Source organism: Bombina bombina, chromosome 2 (genome assembly GCF_027579735.1).
Source record: "Bombina bombina isolate aBomBom1 chromosome 2, aBomBom1.pri, whole genome shotgun sequence".
In the NCBI taxonomy this organism is placed as follows: domain Eukaryota; kingdom Metazoa; phylum Chordata; class Amphibia; order Anura; family Bombinatoridae; genus Bombina; species Bombina bombina.
In genome coordinates, this window is record NC_069500.1 from 851,383,390 (window position 1) to 851,404,152 (window position 20,763).

The window sequence follows — 20,763 nt, forward strand, 5'->3', positions numbered from 1 at the left end:
GAAGTTAGGTGTTGGCGATGTTAGGGAGGGCAGATTAGGGGTTAATACTATTTATTATAGGGTTAGTGAGGCGGATTAGGGGTTAATAACTTTATTATGGTAGCGGTGCGGTCCGCTCGGCAGATTAGGGGTTAATAAGTGTAGGCAGGTGGAGGCGACATTGTGGGGGGCAGATTAGGGGTTAATACATATAATATAGGGGTCGGTGGTGTTAGGGGCAACAGATTAGGGGTACATAGCTATAATGTAGGTGGCGGCGCTTTGCGGTCGGCAGATTAGGGGTTAATTATTGTAGGTAGCTGGCGGCGACGTTGTGGGGGGCAGGTTAGGGGTTAATAAATATAATACAGGGGTCGGCGGTGTTAGGGGCAGCAGATTAGGGGTACATAGGGATAACTTAGCTGGCGGCGCTTTGCGGTCGGCAGATTAGGGGTTAAAAAAATTTAATCGAGTGGCGGCGATGTGGGGGGACCTCGGTTTAGGGGTACATAGGTAGTTTATGGGTGTTAGTGTACTTTAGAGCACAGTAGTTAAGAGCATTATAAACCGGCGTTAGCCCAGAAAGCTCTTAACTACTGACTAACTACTGGAGTTTTGTCGTTAGATGTCTAACGCTCACTTCAGACACGACTCTAAATACCGGAGTTAGAAAAATCCCATTGAAAAGATAGGATACGCAATTTACGTAAGGGGATCTTCGGTATGGAAAAGTCGCGGCTGAAAAGTGAGCGTTAGACCCTTTTTTGAGTGACTCCAAATACCGGAGGTAGCCTAAATCCAGCGTTAGGAGCCTCTAACGCTGGTTTTCACGGCTAACGCCAAACTCCAAATCTAGGCCTTAGTTTTTTTAATTTGATAGGTAAGTTTTAATTTAATTTAAGATAGGGAAATCGTAATTTTAATATAAAGTTAGGGGGCGTTAGGTTTAGGGGTTACTAGTTTAAATTAGTTTATTGCGATGTGGGGGGCTTTCGGTTTAGGAATTAATAGGTTTATTATAGTGGTAGTATAGTGGGGGTGATGTGGGCGGACGGCAGTTTAGGGGTTAATAATATTTAAATAGTGTTTGCGATGCGAGAGGGCGGCGGTTTAGGGGTTAATAACGTTATTATAGTGGTGACAATGTTGGGGAGCAGCAGAATAGAGGTTAATCATTTTTATTAGTGGCGGCGATGTTGGGAGTGGAAGATTAGGGGTTAATAAATTTAATATAGTGTTTGCGATGCAGGGGGGCTCGGTTTAGAGGTTAATAGGTAGTTTATGGGTGTTTAGTGTACTTTGGAACAGTTTAGTTATGAGTTTTATGTAACAGTTTTGTTGCGTAAAACTCATAACTACTACTCTCAGATTGCGAACATCTACTGCTGTACTGCTCTAAGATTGTTACAGTCTATAGGCTGTAACGCAAGATTTTTAGCCTCACCGCAAAATTTGTAATGACTGCGCTATGGAAGTCCCATGAAAAAACGTTGCATTACAGGCTAAAAGGCTTGCGGTACAGCTATACCGACAAGACTTGTAATGGCTGCTGTTTTAACGCGGAATGACCATTTTTTCAGCGTTAAAACATGAACGCACAACTTGTAATCTAGGTGATAGTTTGTGATGGTTTAAAACTTTTAAGTGTGTGTTTATATATATAATATATAGATATAGTGCTTGTATGTGTGTATATATATATATATTAAGTTCCCACTGGAACAGGCCCCTTGTATTTGTTTGTTTGTTTAACTTAGTCTGGTGTCTTTTATATTGTATTGAACTGTACTTTTATCTTTGTACCCATGGATAGCACTGCGGAATCTGTTGGCGCTTTATAAATAAAGAATAATATATATATATATATACATACACACACAATCTCATATATATATAAATAAACACACACAAATGTTAAATCAATTAAAATAAAAGTTTATAGCATTATGCATTTATTATTTATTTTAATAGCCATAATTGAAACAATTATTTGAAAACTGCACCCCCCCCCCCCTGCCAGAGATGCTGGAGTGCATCCATTATACTTAAGTGTGATGAAAGTTATCTTATTATGCAACACTCTGCACAGTGATTGCCTAAATAAGAGCACAGTCTCCTTAACACAATAACCAGTGTAAAACAGTAAAGACCAGAAACAAGAATTGCACTTAATTTGTGCTAACAAAATTACATTGTTAAATGACCTATTTTACACAGCTCTTTTAATGGTTAATGTATGCTATTCATACGTATAAACAAAGACCCTTCAAATGGAATGTAAACACCTTGTAATTTACCTTTTTTTTTTTTAATTTACCATTTGCCTGGGTTTGGGCTTTAGTCTGCAGTCAACAAGGCAAGCGATGGTCATAAAGTTAAAGGGACAGTCTACCAAAGAATTGTTATTGTTTTAAAAGATAGATAATCCCTTTATTACTCATTCCCCAGTTTTGCATAACCAACACAGTTATATAATGTACTTTTTACCTCTGTGATTACCTTGTATCTAGGAACCTTCTTCCAGCCCCCTGATCACATGACTGTGACTGTTTATTATCTATTGTCTTGCATTTCGCATTGTGTTGTGCTAAATCTTAAATAACCCCCTGTGCCTGAACACAGTGTTATCTATATAGCCCACGTGTACTTTCTGTCTCTTTGTGTTGAAAAGAGATTTAAAAAGCATGTGATAGAGGCAGCCCTCAAAGGCTTAGAAATTAGCATATGAGCCTACCTATGTTTAGTTTAAACTAAGAATACCAAGAGAAAAAAGCAAATATGATGATACAAGTAAATTGGAAAGTTGATTAAAATTAAAAGTCCTATCTGAATAATGAAAGTTTAATTTATACTTGACTGTCCCTTTAAAGGAACAGTGTACACAAAAATTTTTATTGTTTAAAAAGATAGATAACGCCTTTACTACCCATTCCCCAGCTTTGCACAACCAACATTGTTAGATTAATATACTTTATAACATTTAAACCTCTAAATGTCTGCCTGTTTCTAAACCACTAAAGACAGTCTCTTATCACATGCTTTTTTATTTGCTTTTCACAACAGGATATTGCTAGTTCATGTGGACCATATAGATAACTATAATGTGTTCACGCCCGAGGAGTTATTTAAGATTTAGCACAACACAGTACTGAATGCAACTCAATAGATTTTAAATAAATAGTCACAGTCATGGGGGCAGTTTGCAGAGGCTTAGATACAAGGTAATCACAGAGGTAAAAAGTGTATTACTATAACTGTGTTGGTTGTGCAAAACTGGGGAATGGGCAATAAAGGGATTATCTATCTTTTTAAACAATAACAATTCTATTGTAGACTATCCCTTAATATAAAATGTATTGTTTTGTAGTTGTTCTCAACTAAAGCCAATTAGGTACAGATAGCAGGGTTAGCCTTGAGAAGTCAGTTCAATTTTCAGAGCTCAATTTTCAGAGATAAATTACATGAAAAGGGGCAAAAATAAATAATGAAAGTATATTGCAAAGTTGGTTTGTTATACATAACTAACATTTTATATAAAAATCTCAGGTTTAATACTGTCACTTAAAGGGACACTGAACCCAAATTCTTTCTTTCGTGATTCAGATAGAGCATGAAATTTTAAGCAACTTTCTAATTTACTCCTATTATCAAATTTTCTTTATTCTCATTTTAATCTTTATTTGAAATGCAAGAATGTAAGTTTAGATGCTGGAACATTTTTGATGAACAACCTGGGTTGTCCTTGCTGATTGGTGGATAAATTAATTCACCAATAAAAAAGTGCTGCCCAGAGTTCGGAACTAAAAAAAGCTTTGATGCCTTCTTTTTCAAATAAAGATAGCAAGAGAACGAAGAAAAAATAATAATAGGAGTAAATTAGAAAGTTGCTTAAAATTGCATGCCCTATCTGAATCACAAAAGAAAAAAAATTGGGTTCAGTGTCCCTTTAAATGTTGGAACATTCTTACTTTTTTTAATATGTTTCAAAATAGCAGTTTTAAAAACAATTATGGATCTTTTTAGAACATGAAATGCTTCACACATTATAAGTGTCACTTACCACTACAATTTTAATTGGGAATTTGAGGTAATCCTGCCAGGCAAAGAGAAGTACATGTGGCAGATACAGCACAAAATATATAATCCCCCCACAGGCAGCTGCCAGGTTTGCTTTGGAGAAGAAAACACTGATGAAAAAACATTCCATGATGGTAGCAAAACAGAATATAACCATGAAGACAAAGAAAACTGAAGGATCACTGTAACGAAGAATGTTGCCGAACTGTGGAAAAAAAAAGAACAAATGTTTGAAATATAAATGGAATTGTTACTAAACATAATAAAGAACTATTCCCCACAGCTTTTGGCTTTGATGAAATCATTGTATATTGCAGCGAGCTACAACGCATCACATATTTTCCACACTAATCCCTACATGGTTGACAACGTCCTATCTACACATTCTTCAATGTGAAAGAAGTTTATTAGCAAAGCGGACAAGTGAAACAGTTTGAATAGATATGTTTAGAATATAGGCTGAATATGTTTAACCCTTTAAGGACACAGCTTTCAGTTTGCTCAATTGTTTTATGACGGAAAAATTCCGTCATATGTCCTTAAGAGGTTAAAAGAAGCAGTGGCAATGTGATATATCATTTGTTTTGTAAAGAAATCTTAAATTTGTCAGCTGTGTTTTACTACATAAGCATTCAATATATAAACAAGAACATCTTTATCATGTAATTACCAAAGTTTACCACTTCTTGCTATATTTTCCATTCTAATGTAATAGGTAGATATGTGTGATTCGTTTCGGATCGATTTGAAACTCGTAAGATTCGGGATTCGGATCTATTCGGATTTCCGAATTAAAATAGTGCCGAATTTACAGAATAAATCCGAATTAGTTCGGATTTATTCGGATTTATTCGGTAGATTCGGATGGCCACGGATTATACTAGTATTGTACAGTATATTAGGTTATATCACTCTGCTATGGGTTACACCTAATATACAGTACATAATACTAGTCTAATACACAGCACATCCCACCGAATTCCGAATTTCCGAACCGAATCCAGCCGAATTTATTCGAATCTGAATGAATCCGAAACGAATCCGAGCCGAATTTATTCGAATCCGAAACGAATCCGAACCAAATTGATTCAAATTTTTCCGAATTCAAATCGATCCGAACCGAAATTCAAAAAAATCCGAATCGATCCGAACCGAACCAAATTTTTTCGCAATGCACATATCTAGTAATAGGAGCAAAAAAAATCACATACATATAGAGGACAGTATAGACTGAATAAAATATTATACCTACCTATATTAAAATAGTGCATATAACAAATTTAAACACATATAATAACAATCACATAACTAACATTCTTATTATTATCAATATCATTATTCTAAATAATAATAATAATTATAATAGATTATTTATGTAGTGAGAGTGAAGTAATTTTATTTATTTTTTATAAAAAAATGATCTTGTATTATACTGAGATATTTTAAAATGTGGCATTTTGATGTGAAAACCTCTAGTAGGGTAGGGTTTACTAAATATGCATAGACTAAATTATATATGACATTTTTCTTGAAAGAACACTGAGCTAATGTTTCCATTTACAATAAATAAATTATAATCATGGTATAAAACAAGTTTTGCTGCTACAGTTAAAATATGTGAAATCTATCCATTGCTCTTCAGTGACAACACACTGTTTAGTTTGAGGAGCCTGAGGCCCTTAGGGGTAGCGTTATCTTTTTGCTGTAAATGTCATGTTATCTAAATTAACTTACAACAGTCTTGCTGCACAAGTAAATATTAATAAAAGTGGATAGAGGTGTTCATGTTATATAAAATCATTAACTAAATGTCTAAAAAAAATCTCAAGTAATAATTAAAGGGATATGAAACCCATTTATTTTTCTTTTATGATTCCTATAGAGCATACAATTAATCCCCCCCCCTATTTTCTTCTACTATCTAATTTGTTTTCTTCTCTTGCTATCGTTTATTGTAATGACTACCTTGGTTTAGGAGTAGCAAATCACTACTGGGAGCTAGCTGCTGGTGGCTGCCCATACATGCCTCTTGTTATTGGCTTACCTATGTTCAGCTAGCTCCCGGTAGGGCATTGCTGCTAGCTTAATGAAGGATTTAAAAAAACTGTCAAAATGCACTGACATAAGAGGCGGCTTTCAAGGGTTTAGAAATTAGCATATGAGCCTACCTAGGTTTAGCTTTCAACCTTTAAATGTCTGACAGGAAAAATAAACTAGCTCATGTTTATTTTATAGTAAACATATATAACTAAAAAGAGTGAATATATGCAGTTTGATCTCTATACATCTCTATTATTTTGCTTTTTCTTGTCCTGGGACTTTCCTTACTCATAAGTCTCAAACAAATTTACCATGCAATAAATTACTTTGGTATTTCTATGTCAGTGATGTCTGCACATACCAATTGTTTCTGAAGACATGGGCCCCATATGCTAAGTGATGGATGGACATAGCTCCCAGCTAGGAACCAATTGCAAGAAAGCAGGGCCTTTCAATCACCCAGAAACAAATGAGTTTGGGGTGATTTATCTATGCCCCCTCAGAGGTGGCTAAATGATTATAGGGACAGTAAACACCTTGTAATTACAAGATATTTCTGTAAAATAAAACATAAGCTAGCTACAATATAACTATTAGTTATATTGTAGCTAGCTTAGGTTTTATTTTACAGAAAAGTTTGTATTTAGTTTAAAATAGATATTATTTAGTTAAAGGTACAGTCTAGGCCAAGATACACTTTCATGATTCAGATAGGGCATGTAATTTTAAACAAGTTTCCAATTTACTTTTATCACCAATTTTGCTTTGTTCTCTTGGTATTCTTAGTTGAAAGCTTAACCTAGGAGGTTCATATGCTAATTTCTTAGACCTTGAAGGCCACCTCTTTTCAGAATGTGTTTTAACAGTTTGTCACCACTAGAGGGTGTTAGTTCATGTATTTCATATAGATAACACTGTGCTTGTGCATGTGAAGTTATCTGGGAGCAGGCACTGATTGGCTAAACTGCAAGTCTGTTAAAAGAACTGAAATAAAGGGGCAGTTTGCAGAGGCTTAGATACAAGATAATCACAGAGGTTAAAAGTATATTAATATAACTGTGTTGGTTATGCAAAACTGATGAATGGGTAATAAAGGGATTATCTATCTTTTAAAACAATAAAAATTCTGGTGTAGACTGTCCCTTTAATAATTGTAACTTTAGTTTAGCTGTATTTTAATTATGTTAAACTTAGGGGGTATTAGGTTTAGGGTTACGTTAGGGTTAGGTTTAGGGGTTAATGGATTTATTTAGTGGTAGTGATGTGGGAGGCCAGAGGTTTAGGGGTTAATAACTTTAGTATAGTGGCGACGACATTGGGAGTGGCAGATTAGGGGTTAATAGTTTTATGCAGGTGGCGGCGATGTTGGGGATGGCAGATTAGGGGTTAATAACTGTTTGTAGGTGGCTGCAATATCGGGTCAGCAGATTAGGGATTAATAACTGTATGTAGGTGGCGGCGATGTCGGGGGCTGCAGATTAGGGGTTAATAACTGTATTTAGGGGGCGGCGATATCGGGGTTGGCAGATTAGGGGTTAATAACTGTATGTAGGTGGCGGCGATATCGGGGGTGGCAGATTAGGGGTTAATAACTTATGTAGGTGGTGGCGATGTCGGGGGCGACAGATTAGGGGTTAATAACTGTATGTAGGTGGCGGCGATGTCGGGGTAGCAGATTAGGGGTGTTTAGACTCAGGGTTTATGTTAGGTTTAAACGTAACTTTTTATTTCCCCATAGACATCAATGGGGCTGCGTTACAAAGCTTTTCATTCCGCGATCGCAGGTGTTAGGCTTTTTTTTTTGCCGGCTCTCCCCATTGATGTCTATGGTAAATCGTGCATGAGCATGTCAAAGCAGCTCTTGATTTCAGTGCGGTATGGAGCTCAACGCAACCATATCGCCCGCACAAGCCTGCTTTTTTAAAACATGTAATAGCAGCGCTATAGGGAGGTGAAATAACGCCACTTTTGTGGCAGTCATTAAAATCCCTATAGCGCTCAAGCCCCACTGGCTCTCTGAGCAGCTGCAGTATTTAAAATGCTGGTGTACTGAGAATATCTAGCTATGCTAGTACTAAAATAGTGATAAATTTTACTAGAAGCATTTTTGCTAATACATGTATATTTCAATTATGCTTCTATTCAAAGATGCAATTAATCTATGTGCATTTATATTTTGAACGGAATGTCCCATTAAAGGTACAATAAACAATTTGTAAATTGTTGATCACCTTATATATTTTACACCATGCACCATTGGAGTTGGAGGATATTCAGTCTATATCAGTTAGCATCCTCTCTGGGCAGCAAATGGTTACATATTCTTACATTTTCAAAATAAAAGAGTGACTGTAAAAATAAGAGTTTATAAAGCATCACATTTGTGTTTCTTTAGTTCAAATCCAATGGAAAATCTCCTTTTGTCCAACCGAGTGAAGGATCAATAATATCTTCCCTTGTACAGGGCTCACCAACCTATTTTTGGTGCGGGATACAGAGGAAAAATAATCACTAGCACACAGAACATGGAGCTCATGATATTCTGTCCACAAGTCTATTTAACCCTTTCGCTGCTAAGCCTGAAAGTGCTGAGCAAAATGTGAGCTTTTTGGCTACCTACATTTAAACATTATTGTAAGTCAAATTTCAGTGAGTGACTCACACACATTATATATTGGGGTTTTTTTTCAGCAGGCCCAACAGATTTACAATATGCCACATAATTATATTTATATTTCATGGCACGTGAGATAGTTGCAGCAAAAACTGAAAAAAAAAATGTATATTTTTGCTTAGATTTAAAAAAATAACCAGGTGACCACTGGTGTTACTGTGATCTCCTGACTAAATTGTCATCATGAGTAACCACATGTGAAATAGGGGCCCATCTGGGCCTTTGGGGGTTAAATTATAGATTAGAGAGGCCCAATTGTGTAGTGCAGAAATAAAAGCACTTTTGTTTTCTTGCAAAGCTATCACTGTTACCACAATGATCACCTGACTATACAGAATTTTAAGCAACTTTCTAATTTACTCCTATTATCAATGTTTTTTCATTCTCTTGGTATCTTTATTTGAAAAAAGCAAAAATGTAAGCTTAGGAGCCGGCCCATTTTTTGTTTAGCACCTAGGTAGCACTTGGCTAAATGTACATTTTTTTGAATTATTTCATTCAGTAAAATATTTTGAGAGACGTATTTATGGTAAACTAAAAGGATACTACGTAACATGGCCAAGGTAGTGCAAAATAAATTGAAATTTTAAAAAATGTAAAATAATGTTTGAATCAGTGTCATCTACTTAAATGTAGTAAATATTGAGTTAATGGATATGTTTTTATTGGCTTGATTCATTATTTTATTGCATGGTACTTTGTTTATGTTTATTTGATTCACACCTCAGTAGAAATATTATGACCTGTCAGTAGTTGATTAAAGTAGTATGCTGAAATATCTAAAACATATTTCACTGGTGTGAACTATAAATGTGAGCATATTACATGGATATTTTAATGGATTATATTACATTATATATTTAATTGCATTTATATAAGTGGAGAGGAAGAAAAGTGATTATGTCCTTTAGTCAGATACATAATCTTCAAGAAATATATAAATACTCTTAATTCTATATGAAAAAGATACCAAAAATACCTTGCTCTAGGGCTATCCCTACCCTACTCCATTACTAATGAGCCATCTGTGCTGAAACCTAAATATGCTCATTGCTTGGTCTCTTGGTGACAATTTGAGATGCAGTTGACTTTACAGCTTTTCGTGTCATCTAAGCCTTTCATATCTGACATATCCTTGGCTGTTGTTGATAATGAACCATATTTAATGACAAGGAAAAATAACAATATACATATGTCTTTCAGATTCATGGAATTATCTTGCCTTTTGAACCTGTTACATACTCCTCTTTATCCTTCATCAATTATATATTTTTTACTGTATAACCATTAGTTAAAGGGACATAAAACAAGTTGGGATAGAGACAAAATATAATAATATGTACTTTAATTACTTGCAAATTTATACTGCAGTGCCTCACCATTAACCCTTTATTTTTAGTTTCTGAATTGTAAAGCTTTAACTCCCCCACACATTTTCTTCTATGGCTGTATCTATATCTATTGTTTTGGTAGAATAAAAAAGTGCACAGTGTCTAAACACTGATAAGGGGGGTGGAGCTGCTTACTCCAGGCAGCATGGCTTTGTAACTAATTTTGTTTATTCTTGAAAATTATTTTAAAATACTTGCCAGCAATTTTTAAACAATTTTGTATGCAAACTTTTTTTACTTAATTAGCCCTTTTAGGATATGCACAGATGTCAAAAGTGTCATAGGGGAAACCAGACGTGGAAAGCACCTCAAGTTTTTTGAGTTGACTGTCCCTTTAAGCTTTCAAAGAAAAAAGAGAGGGCGCCTCATAGTGTAAGTAGGTCTAGAAGATGCTGCTTAAAGGTGTAAAATAAGAGGCTTACCAAAAGGTGTTGCACCGTACTCTTGACCGGTGCCAGCAGGCGGATTAACACTCAACAGTGGCTAGTACACTGGTCTGACTCATTAGTCAGCTAGATCTTCAATCTCTCTGGCTCGGTCCCAGCTGTGCTCCAAATGTAACCACTCTGTGGATATGGACTCAATGTAGCAATGTTCCTTGCTGAACATACATAAAAAGACAACTTCCGAAAAGTTCAGGTTAAAAGATGCTTTTATTCTTATCACTGCAACGCGTTTCTCGACTGTGTGAACTGGTCGTTTCCTCAGGCAATGCAAACTGAATGGATTCATTAGCGTTAACAACATTAAGTACATATGTGAAAGTAAAAAACGGAAGTTGTCATAATTACAGAGAGCCAATGGTAACATTAATTGCATCAATACATATAATATCTTTCAATCCAGCTCTATTAAAAAATGTTTGATTGGTATTGTTGAAAATAGAGCTGGATTAAAAGATATTATATGTATTGATACAATTAATGTTACCATTGGCTCTCTGTAATTATGACAACTTCCGTTTTTTTACTTTCACATATGTATTTAATGTGGTTAACGCTAATTAATTCATTCAGTTTGCATTGCCTGAGGAAACGACCAGTTCACACGGTCGAGAAACGCGTTGCAGTGATAAGAATAAAAGCATCTTTTAACCTGAACCTTTTTATGTATGTTCAGCAAGGAACATTGCTACATTGAGTCCATATCCACAGAGTGGTTACATTTGGAGTACAGCTGGGACCGAGCCAGAGAGATTGAAGATCTAGCTGACTAACGAGTCAGACCACTGTACTAGCCATTGTTGAGTGTTAGTCCGCCTGCTGGCACCGGTCAAGAGTACGGTGCAACACCTTTTGGTAAGCCTCTTATTTTACACCTTTAAGCAGCATCTTCTAGACCTACTTACACTATGAGGCACCCTCTCTTTTTTCTTTGAATATTTAGATTGTCCCACGCACCAGGAACAAGAGGAGCGACCTATTTCAAGGCGATTGTTTCCATTCACCGGCCTACTGATATTTGGGTGAACTTTTTTCTTTTTGGCAGCATCTATGTACATTTCTTAATTTGGATATCAGATAGACTTATGCACCAATCACCAGCATTGGTTTATATCAGCGCGTCCCTTTAAGTTCCCCCTCTGGGAACTGTTAACGTCCCTTTAAGCTGGCTGTTTTGAACCGGTTGTAGATGTTAGTTATTTTGTCTTACTATAATTTTATCTCAGAGCATTTTGACAGTTTTTCATATTTATACAGTGCTGGTTCATGTGTGCCATATCGATAACATTGTGCTAATTTCCGGGGAGTCAGCACTAATTGGCTAAAATGCAAATCTGTCAAAAGCACAGAGATAAGAGGCAGTTTGCAGGGGGCGTTATTGCACAAGCAGTTCACTAGAACTGATGGTGCAATGCTGAATATGGACAGCGTATCATGTCCACCAAACTTTAATAAATTGACCCCCAAGGAGTAAAATAAGCCACATTGTAAAAAATAAATTAAAAAAGTGCGTCTTGCCAATAAATTCAAGGGACTGTAGTCACAATTATTATTTTAATTGAATGCAATGTCAATAATAATTCATGTTTAAATAGTAACAACAATGCACTGCATAAGAATGGTGAAAATATATAATAAGAAAATATCTGTGTGTCAATTCACTAAAGGTCAGAGGATTGGTGATTTTGACTGATATGTGATCAGAAACTGAATGTGAAAGACTAAAATAAGGATAAGAGAATGTTAATTCACTACAGATCCAAAATGTATTCTAATAGTTAATAAACTTTTATTTCTTGCTGGGTTAAGTGTAAAAATAAGACATATTAGTATTGGTTTATTAAGGGCTAGATTATAAGTGGAGCGCTAATTTATCGCTTTGCACTTAACTTGTAATACCAGTGTACATTAGCGTGTGCTGGTATTACAAAGTAGAGCGCTAATATCGCTTGTGCGCAAAATATTAATATCTCAAAGTTTAGAACAGTATATTTAAATTACGGGCCCTTTGCTGAAATTTGTATGTTGCAGTTTTTGTTTATAATAGACATATATGCATTAAACTATCTTAACCTCTTCACTAACAACTTTGGGCCAGATTACGAGTGGAGCGCTAGTTAGCGCTTTCACTTGCGCGCTAATTGCACTAGAAGTGCGTGACAGGTTGCGTTGGTATTACAAGTTGAAAGTAAAAAAGTTATCGCTCTCTGGCCCTTTGTCTTTAGACTATCATTATTTGCATTTGTTTACTCTTCTGCCATTATTATTTTTTTTTAAATATGTTATCTAAAATATTTTGGATCACAACATTGAAAGCTGGTTTGACTTCCTTTGCATCTCCAGATTACCACAATGTCAAACAATGACATAAACATTGTGGACAGTTTTACATTACATTTTATTGTTGCATTAGTTACTTTCTACCTAAGGGTATTCAGGAACTTTTATTCTATGAGGCCTACTTATCAAGCCGTCAACTTACTTGCATTTAACGGCACCAATACGCTCACCTGACATCGCCTAACATCGCGCCCGCGGACCTGAATACGCTCTCCATATTTAACAAAAAAGCTGTCAAAAAGACGTGCACCAAGTACGGGGCGATGAGCAGCAGACTGTTGTTAACTAAACAGTCATTGATCTCGCTGCTATTCAGATTTTTCACAGCTTTATTTGTATACTGTCACTAAACACCGCCACTATACTCAAATGTTTAACCTCTATCCCGCTACTCCCGGACCCCGATGCAACTAAATAAAGTTATTAACCCCTATCCCACCGCTCCCCGACACCGCCGCAACTCTAATAAACTTATTAACCTCTATTCCGCCGCTCCCGGACCCCGCCGCAACTAACTAAATGTATTAACCCCTAAACCTCTGGCTTCCCACATCACTAGCACTTACTAAACCTATTAACCCCTAAACCACCAGCCCCCCACATCGCCATAAACTAAATTAAGCTATTAACCCCTAAACTTAACAACCCGCTAACTTTACATTAAATATTAACTCATCCCTATCTTATAATAAATTTAAACTTACCTTTAGATTTAAATAAAACTATATTAAACTACTAATTAATCTACCCTAACTATTATACTAAAATTACATTAAACTATATTAAACTATTAATTAACCTACCCTAACTATTATACTAAAATTACATTAAACTACATTAAACTAATAATTAATCTACCCTATTATACTAAAATTACATTAAACTATATTAAACTATTAATTAACCTACCCTAACTATTATACTTTAATTACATTAAACTACATTAAACCAATAATTAATCTACCCTGTTATACTAAAATTACATTAAGCTACAAATTAAATTAACTAAATTACATATTTAAAAACCTAACCCTACTCAAATAATTTAAATCTACTATTAAAAATGACAAAGTTACAAAAAAACTAACAACTAAGTTCCAAAAAATAACAAACACTAAGTTCCAAAAAATAAAAATAAACACTGTTACACAAAATAAAAAATAAATTATCAAATATTTAAACTAATTACACCTAATCTAAGAGCCCTATGAAAATAAAAAAGCCCCCCCAAAATAAAAAAACCCTAGTCTACAATAAACTACCAATGGCCCTTAAAAGGGCCTTTAGCGGGGCATTGCTCCAAAGAAATCAGCTCTTTTACCTGTAATAAAAAAATACAAACACCCACCAACAGTTAAAACCACCACCCACACAACCAACCCCCCAAATAAAAACCTAATCTAAAAAACCTAAGCTCCCCATTGCCCTGAAAAGGGCATTTGTATGGGCATTGCCCTTAAAAGGGCATTTAGCTCTTTTTCAAAAGCCCAAACCCTAATCTAAAATTAAAACCCACCCAATAAACCCTTAAAAAAGCCTAACACTAACCCCCGAAGATCCACTTACAGTTTCTGAAGAGCCGACATCCATCCTCAACGAAGCGGCAGAAGTCCTCATCAAAACCGGCAGAAGTCTTCATCCAAGTGGGTCGACGTCTTCATCCAACCGGGCAGAAGTCTTCATCCAGATGGCATCTTCTATCTTCATCCATCCGGCGCGGAGCAGCTCCATCTTCAAGACATCCGATGCAGAGCATCCTCTTCATTTGACGTCTTCTTGAACAATGAATGTTCCTTTAAATGATGTCATCCAAGATGGCGTCCCTTAGATTCCGATTAACTGATAGAATTCTATCAGCCAATCGGAATTGAGGTTGAAAAAATCCTATTGGCTGTTGCAATCAGCCAATAGGATTGAGCCAATAGAATAGCCAATAGAATGCAAGCTCAATCCTATTGGCTGATTGGATCAGCCAATAGGATGAAAACTCAATCCTATTGGCTGATTGCAACAGCCAATAGGATTTTTTCAACCTTAATTCCGATTGGCTGATAGAATTCAATCAGCCAATCGGAATTAAGGTTGAAAAAAATCCTATTGGCTGTTGCAATCAGCCAATAGGATTGAGTTTTCATCCTATTGGCTGATCCAATCAGCCAATAGGATTGAGCTTGCATTCTATTGGCTGATTGGAATAGCCAATAGAATGCAAGCTCAATCCTATTGGCTGATTGGGTCAGCCAATAGGATGAAAACTCAATCCTATTGGCTGATTGCAACAGCCAATAGGATTTTTTCAATCTTAATACCGATTGGCTGATAGAATTCTATCAGCCAATCGGAATCTAAGGGACGCCATCTTGGATGATGTCATTTAAAGGAACATTCATTGTTCAAGAAGACGTCAAACGAAGAGGATGCTCCGCGTTGGATGTCTTAAAGATGGAGCCGCTCTGCGCCGGATGGATGAAGATAGAAGATGCCGTCTGGATGAAGACTTCTGCCCGGTTGGATGAAGATGTCGGCCCGCTTGGATGAAGACTTCTGCCGGCTTCGATGAGGACTTCTGCCGGCTTCGATGAGGACTTCTGCCGCTTCATTGAGGAGGGATGTCGGCTCTTCAGAAACTGTAAGTGGATCTTCGAGGGTTAGTGTTAGGCTTTTTTAAGGGTTTATTGGGTGGGTTTTAATTTTAGATTAGGGTTTGGGCTTTTGAAAAAGAGCTAAATGCCCTTTTAAGGGCAATGGTCATACAAATGCCCTTTTCAGGGCAATGGGGATCTTAGGTTTTTTAGATTAGCTTTTTAATTGGGGGGTTGGTTGTGTGGGTGGTGGGTTTAACTGTTAGGGGGTGTTTGTATTTTTTTATTACAGGTAAAAGAGCTGATTTCTTTGGGTCAATGCCCCGCAAAAGGCCCTTTTATTATTAGTATTATTATTATCGGTTAGCTTTTAAGGGCTATTGGTAGTTTATTGTAGGCTAGGTTTTTTTTTTTTTTGGGGGGGGGGCTTTTTTATTTTCATAGGGCTCTTAGATTAGGTACAATTAGTTTAAATCTTTGATAATTTATTTTTTATTTTGTGTAACTTAGTGTTTGTTATTTTTTGTAACTTAGTTGTTATAATTTGTAATAGTAGATTTAAATTATTTGAGTAGGGTAAGGTTTTTAAATATATAATATATTTAATTTAATTTGTAGTTTAATGTAATTTTAGTATAACAGTTAGGGTAGATTAATTATTAGTTTAATATAGTTTAATGTAATTTTAGAATAATAGTTATGGTAGATTAATTAATAGTTTAAAATCTTTTAATGTAATTTTAGTATAATAGTTAGGGTAGGTTAATTAATAGTTTAATACAGTTTAATTAAAATCTAAAGGTAAGTTTAAATTTATTATAAGATAGGGATGAGTTAATATTTAATATAAAGTTAGCAGGTTGTTAGGTTTAGGGGTTAATAGGTTTAGTAAGTGGTACTGATGTGGGAGGCCAGGGGTTTAGGGGTTAATACATTTATTTAGTAGCGGTGGGCTCCGGGAGCGGCAGGATAGGGGTTAATACTTTTATGTAGGTGGTGGCGGGACGGCAGATTAGGGGTTAATAACATAATGTAGGTGGCAGCAGTGTAGGGGGCGGCAGATTAGGGGTGTTTAGACTCGGGGTACATGTTAGGGTGTTAGGTGTAAACGTAACTTTTATTCTCCCATAGGAATCAATGGGGTATTGGGCAGCAGCGAACATAGCTTTCGCTGCTTTCAGACTCCCATTGATTCCTATGGCATCCGCCACCTCCAGGGCGGCGGATTGAAAAGCAGGTACGCTGGGCCGGAATAGTGGCGAGCATACCTGTAAGACATTTGTTAACTAGCAAAAGTAGTCAATAGTGCCAAATTTGCATTCGGAACATCTTTAGTGACGTAAGCATTGATCTGTGTCGGACTGAGACCGGCGGATCGTATGTTACATCACAGATTTCAACTTTTGCAGGTTTGTAGGCTTTGAAAACTAAGGGGAATCAGGCTCGCCACAATTACGCTGTGAAAATTCCAGCGTATTTGCGGTTGACGGCTTGATAAGTAGGCCTCTATATCTCATCAGAGAAAGAGAACTTGGAATATGAAGCTAAGGTATATGACAGTGGATAAGACAACGTGATTGGCTTAGAGAATACAACTTTACATTTCTGTTAGTCATGTTTTTCTGTATTTTCATGGTCTATATGTTTTAGACTAATCTACACTGGTCTAATAGTTTTCTATTGATGTACTATTCACAAGGTTTTTTTCAGTTTATTTAAAAAAAAGCACAAACAAAAACATAATTTATGTAAGAACTTACCTGATAAATTCATTTCTTTCATATTAGCAAGAGTCCATGAGCTAGTGACGTATGGGATATACATTCCTACCAGGAGGGGCAAAGTTTCCCAAACCTCAAAATGCCTATAAATACACCCCTCACCACACCCACAAATCAGTTTAACGAATAGCCAAGAAGTGGGGTGATAAAAAAAGTGCGAAAGCATAAAAAATAAGGAATTGGAATAATTGTGCTTTATACAAAAAAATCATAACCACCACAAAAAAGGGTGGGCCTCATGGACTCTTGCTAATATGAAAGAAATGAATTTATCAGGTAAGTTCTTACATAAATTATGTTTTCTTTCATGTAATTAGCAAGAGTCCATGAGCTAGTGACGTATGGGATAATGACTACCCAAGATGTGGATCTTTCCACGCAAGAGTCACTAGAGAGGGAGGGATAAAATAAAGACAGCCAATTCCTGCTGAAGATAATCCACACCCAAAATAAAGTTTAATGAAAACATAAGCAGAAGATTCAAACTGAAACCGCTGCCTGAAGTACTTTTCTACCAAAAACTGCTTCAGAAGAAGAAAACACATCAAAATGGTAGAATTTAGTAAAAGTATGCAAAGAGGACCAAGTTGCTGCTTTGCAAATCTGATCAACCGAAGCCTCATTCCTAAACGCCCAGGAAGTAGAAACTGACCTTGTAGAATGAGCTGTAATCCTTTGAGGCGGAGTTTTACCCGGCTCGACATAAGCATGGTGAATTAAGGATTTCAACCAAGATGCCAAAGAAATGGCAGAAGCTTTCTGACCTTTTCTAGAACCGGAAAAGATGACAAATAGACTAGAAGTCTTTCGGAAAGACTTAGTAGCTTCAACATAATATTTCAAAGCTCTAACAACATCCAAAGAATGCAACGATTTCTCCTTAGAATTTTTAGGATTAGGACATAATGAAGGAACCACAATTTCTCTACTAATGTTGTTGGAATTCACAACCTTAGGTAAAAATTGAAAAGAAGTTCGCAACACCGCCTTATCCTGATGAAAAATCAGAAAAGGAGACTCACAAGAAAGAGCAGATAATTCAGAGACTCTTCTGGCAGAAGAGATGGCCAAAAGGAACAAAACTTTCCAAGAAAGTAATTTAATGTCCAATGAATGCATGGGTTCAAAAGGAGGAGCTTGAAGAGCCCCCAGAACCAAATTCAAACTCCAAGGAGGAGAAATAGACTTAATGACAGGTTTTATACGAACCAAAGCTTGTACAAAACAATGAATATCAGGAAGATTAGCAATCTTTCTGTGAAAAAGAACAGAAAGAGCAGAGATTTGTCCTTTCAAGGAACTTGCGGACAAACCTTTATCTAAACCATCCTGAAGAAACTGTAAAATTCTCGGAATTCTAAAAGAATGCCAGGAAAAATGATGAGAAAGACACCAAGAAATATAAGTCTTCCAGACTCTATAATATATCTCTCTAGATACAGATTTACGAGCCTGTAACATAGTATTAATCACAGAGTCAGAGAAACCTCTTTGGCCAAGAATCAAGCGTTCAATCTCCATACCTTTAAATTTAAGGATTTGAGATCCTGATGGAAGAAAGGACCTTGCGACAGAAGGTCTGGTCTTAACGGAAGAGTCCACGGCTGGCAAGAGGCCATCCGGACAAGATCCGCATTCCAAAACCTGTGAGGCCATGCTGGAGCTACCAGCAGAACAAACGAGCATTCCTTCAGAATCTTGGAGATTACTCTTAGAAGAAGAACTAGAGGCGGAAAGATATAGGCAGGATGATACTTCCAAGGAAGTGATAATGCATCCACTGCCTCCGCCTGAGGATCCCGGGATCTGGACAGATACCTGGGAAGTTTCTTGTTTAGATGAGAAGCCATCAGATCTATTTCTGGGAGTTCCCACATTTGAACAATTTGAAGAAATACCTCCGGGTGAAGAGACCATTCGCCCGGATGCAACGTTTGGCGACTGAGATAATCCGCTTCCCAATTGTCTATACCTGGGATATGAACCGCAGAGATTAGACAGGAGCTGGATTCCGCCCAAACCAGAATTCGAGATACTTCTTTCATAGCCAGAGGACTGTGAGTCCCTCCTTGATGATTGATGTATGCCACAGTTGTGACATTGTCTGTCTGAAAACAAATGAACGACTCTCTCTTCAGAAGAGGCCAAGACTGAAGAGCTCTGAGTTCCAAAATATTGATCGGTAATCTCACCTCCTGAGATTCCCAAACCCCTTGTGCCGTCAGAGACCCCCACACAGCTCCCCAACCTGTAAGACTTGCATCTGTTGAGATTATAGTCCAGGTCGGAAGAACAAAAGAAGCCCCCTGAATTAAACGATGGTGATCTGTCCACCACGTCAGAGAGTGTCGTACAATCGGTTTTAAAGATATTAATTGAGATATCTTTGTGTAATCCCTGCACCATTGGTTCAGCATACAGAGCTGAAGAGGTCGCATGTGAAAACGAGCAAAGGGGATCGCGTCCGATGCAGCAGTCATAAGACCTAGAATTTCCATGCATAAGGCTACCGAAGGGAATGATTGTGACTGAAGGTTTCGACAAGCTGAAATCAATTTTAGACGTCTCTTGTCTGTCAAAGACAGAGTCATGGACACTGAATCTATCTGGAAACCCAAAAAGGTTACCCTTGTCTGAGGAATCAATGAACTTTTTAGTGAATTGATCCTTCAACCATGATCTTGAAGAAACAACACAAGTCGATTCGTATGAGATTCTGCTAAATGTGAAGACTGAGCAAGTACCAAGATATTGTCCAAATAAGGAAATACCACAATACCCTGTTCTCTGATTACAGACAGAAGGGCACCGAGAACCTTTAAAAAAATTCTTGGAGCTGTAGCTAGGCCAAACGGCAGAGCCACAAACTGGTAATGCTTGTCCAGGAAAGAGAATCTCAGGAACTGATAGTGAGCTGGATGAATCGGAATATGCAGATATGCATCCTGTAAATCTATTGTAGACATATAATGCCCTTGCTGAACAAAAGGCAAGATAGTCCTTACAGTTACCATTTTGAATGTTGGTATCCTTACATAACGATTCAATATTTTTAGATCCAGAACTGGTCTGAAGGAATTCTCCTTCTTTGGTACAATGAAGAGATTCGAATAAAACCCCAGCCCCTGTTCCAGAACTGGAACTGGCATAATTACTCCAGCCAACTCTAGATCTGAAACACATTTCAGAAATGCTTGAGCTTTCACTGGGTTTACTGGGACACGGGAAAGAAAAAATCTCTTTGCAGGAGGTCTTATCTTGAAACCAATTCTGTACCCTTCTGAAACAATGTTCTGAATCCAAAGATTGTGAACAGAATTGATCCAAATTTCTTTGAAAAAACGTAATCTGCCCCCTACCAGCTGAGCTGGAATGAGGGCCGCACCTTCATGTGGACTTAGAAGCTGGCTTTGCTTTTCTAGAAGGCTTGGATTTATTCCAGACTGGAGATGGTTT

General features: G+C 36.8%; 1 protein-coding gene across 1 annotated transcript in view; it reads right to left on the reverse strand.

The window, feature by feature from the left end:
• LOC128649747 (phospholipid-transporting ATPase ABCA1-like) overlaps positions 1-20,763 on the reverse strand; it is a 2,013,556-nt gene that overhangs the window by 1,240,118 nt on the left and 752,675 nt on the right. Inside the window, exon 16 of the mRNA XM_053703184.1 lies at positions 4,040-4,261. Within this exon, the coding sequence (XP_053559159.1) occupies positions 4,040-4,261 (222 nt within the window). The remainder of the gene's footprint in view (positions 1-4,039; positions 4,262-20,763) is intronic.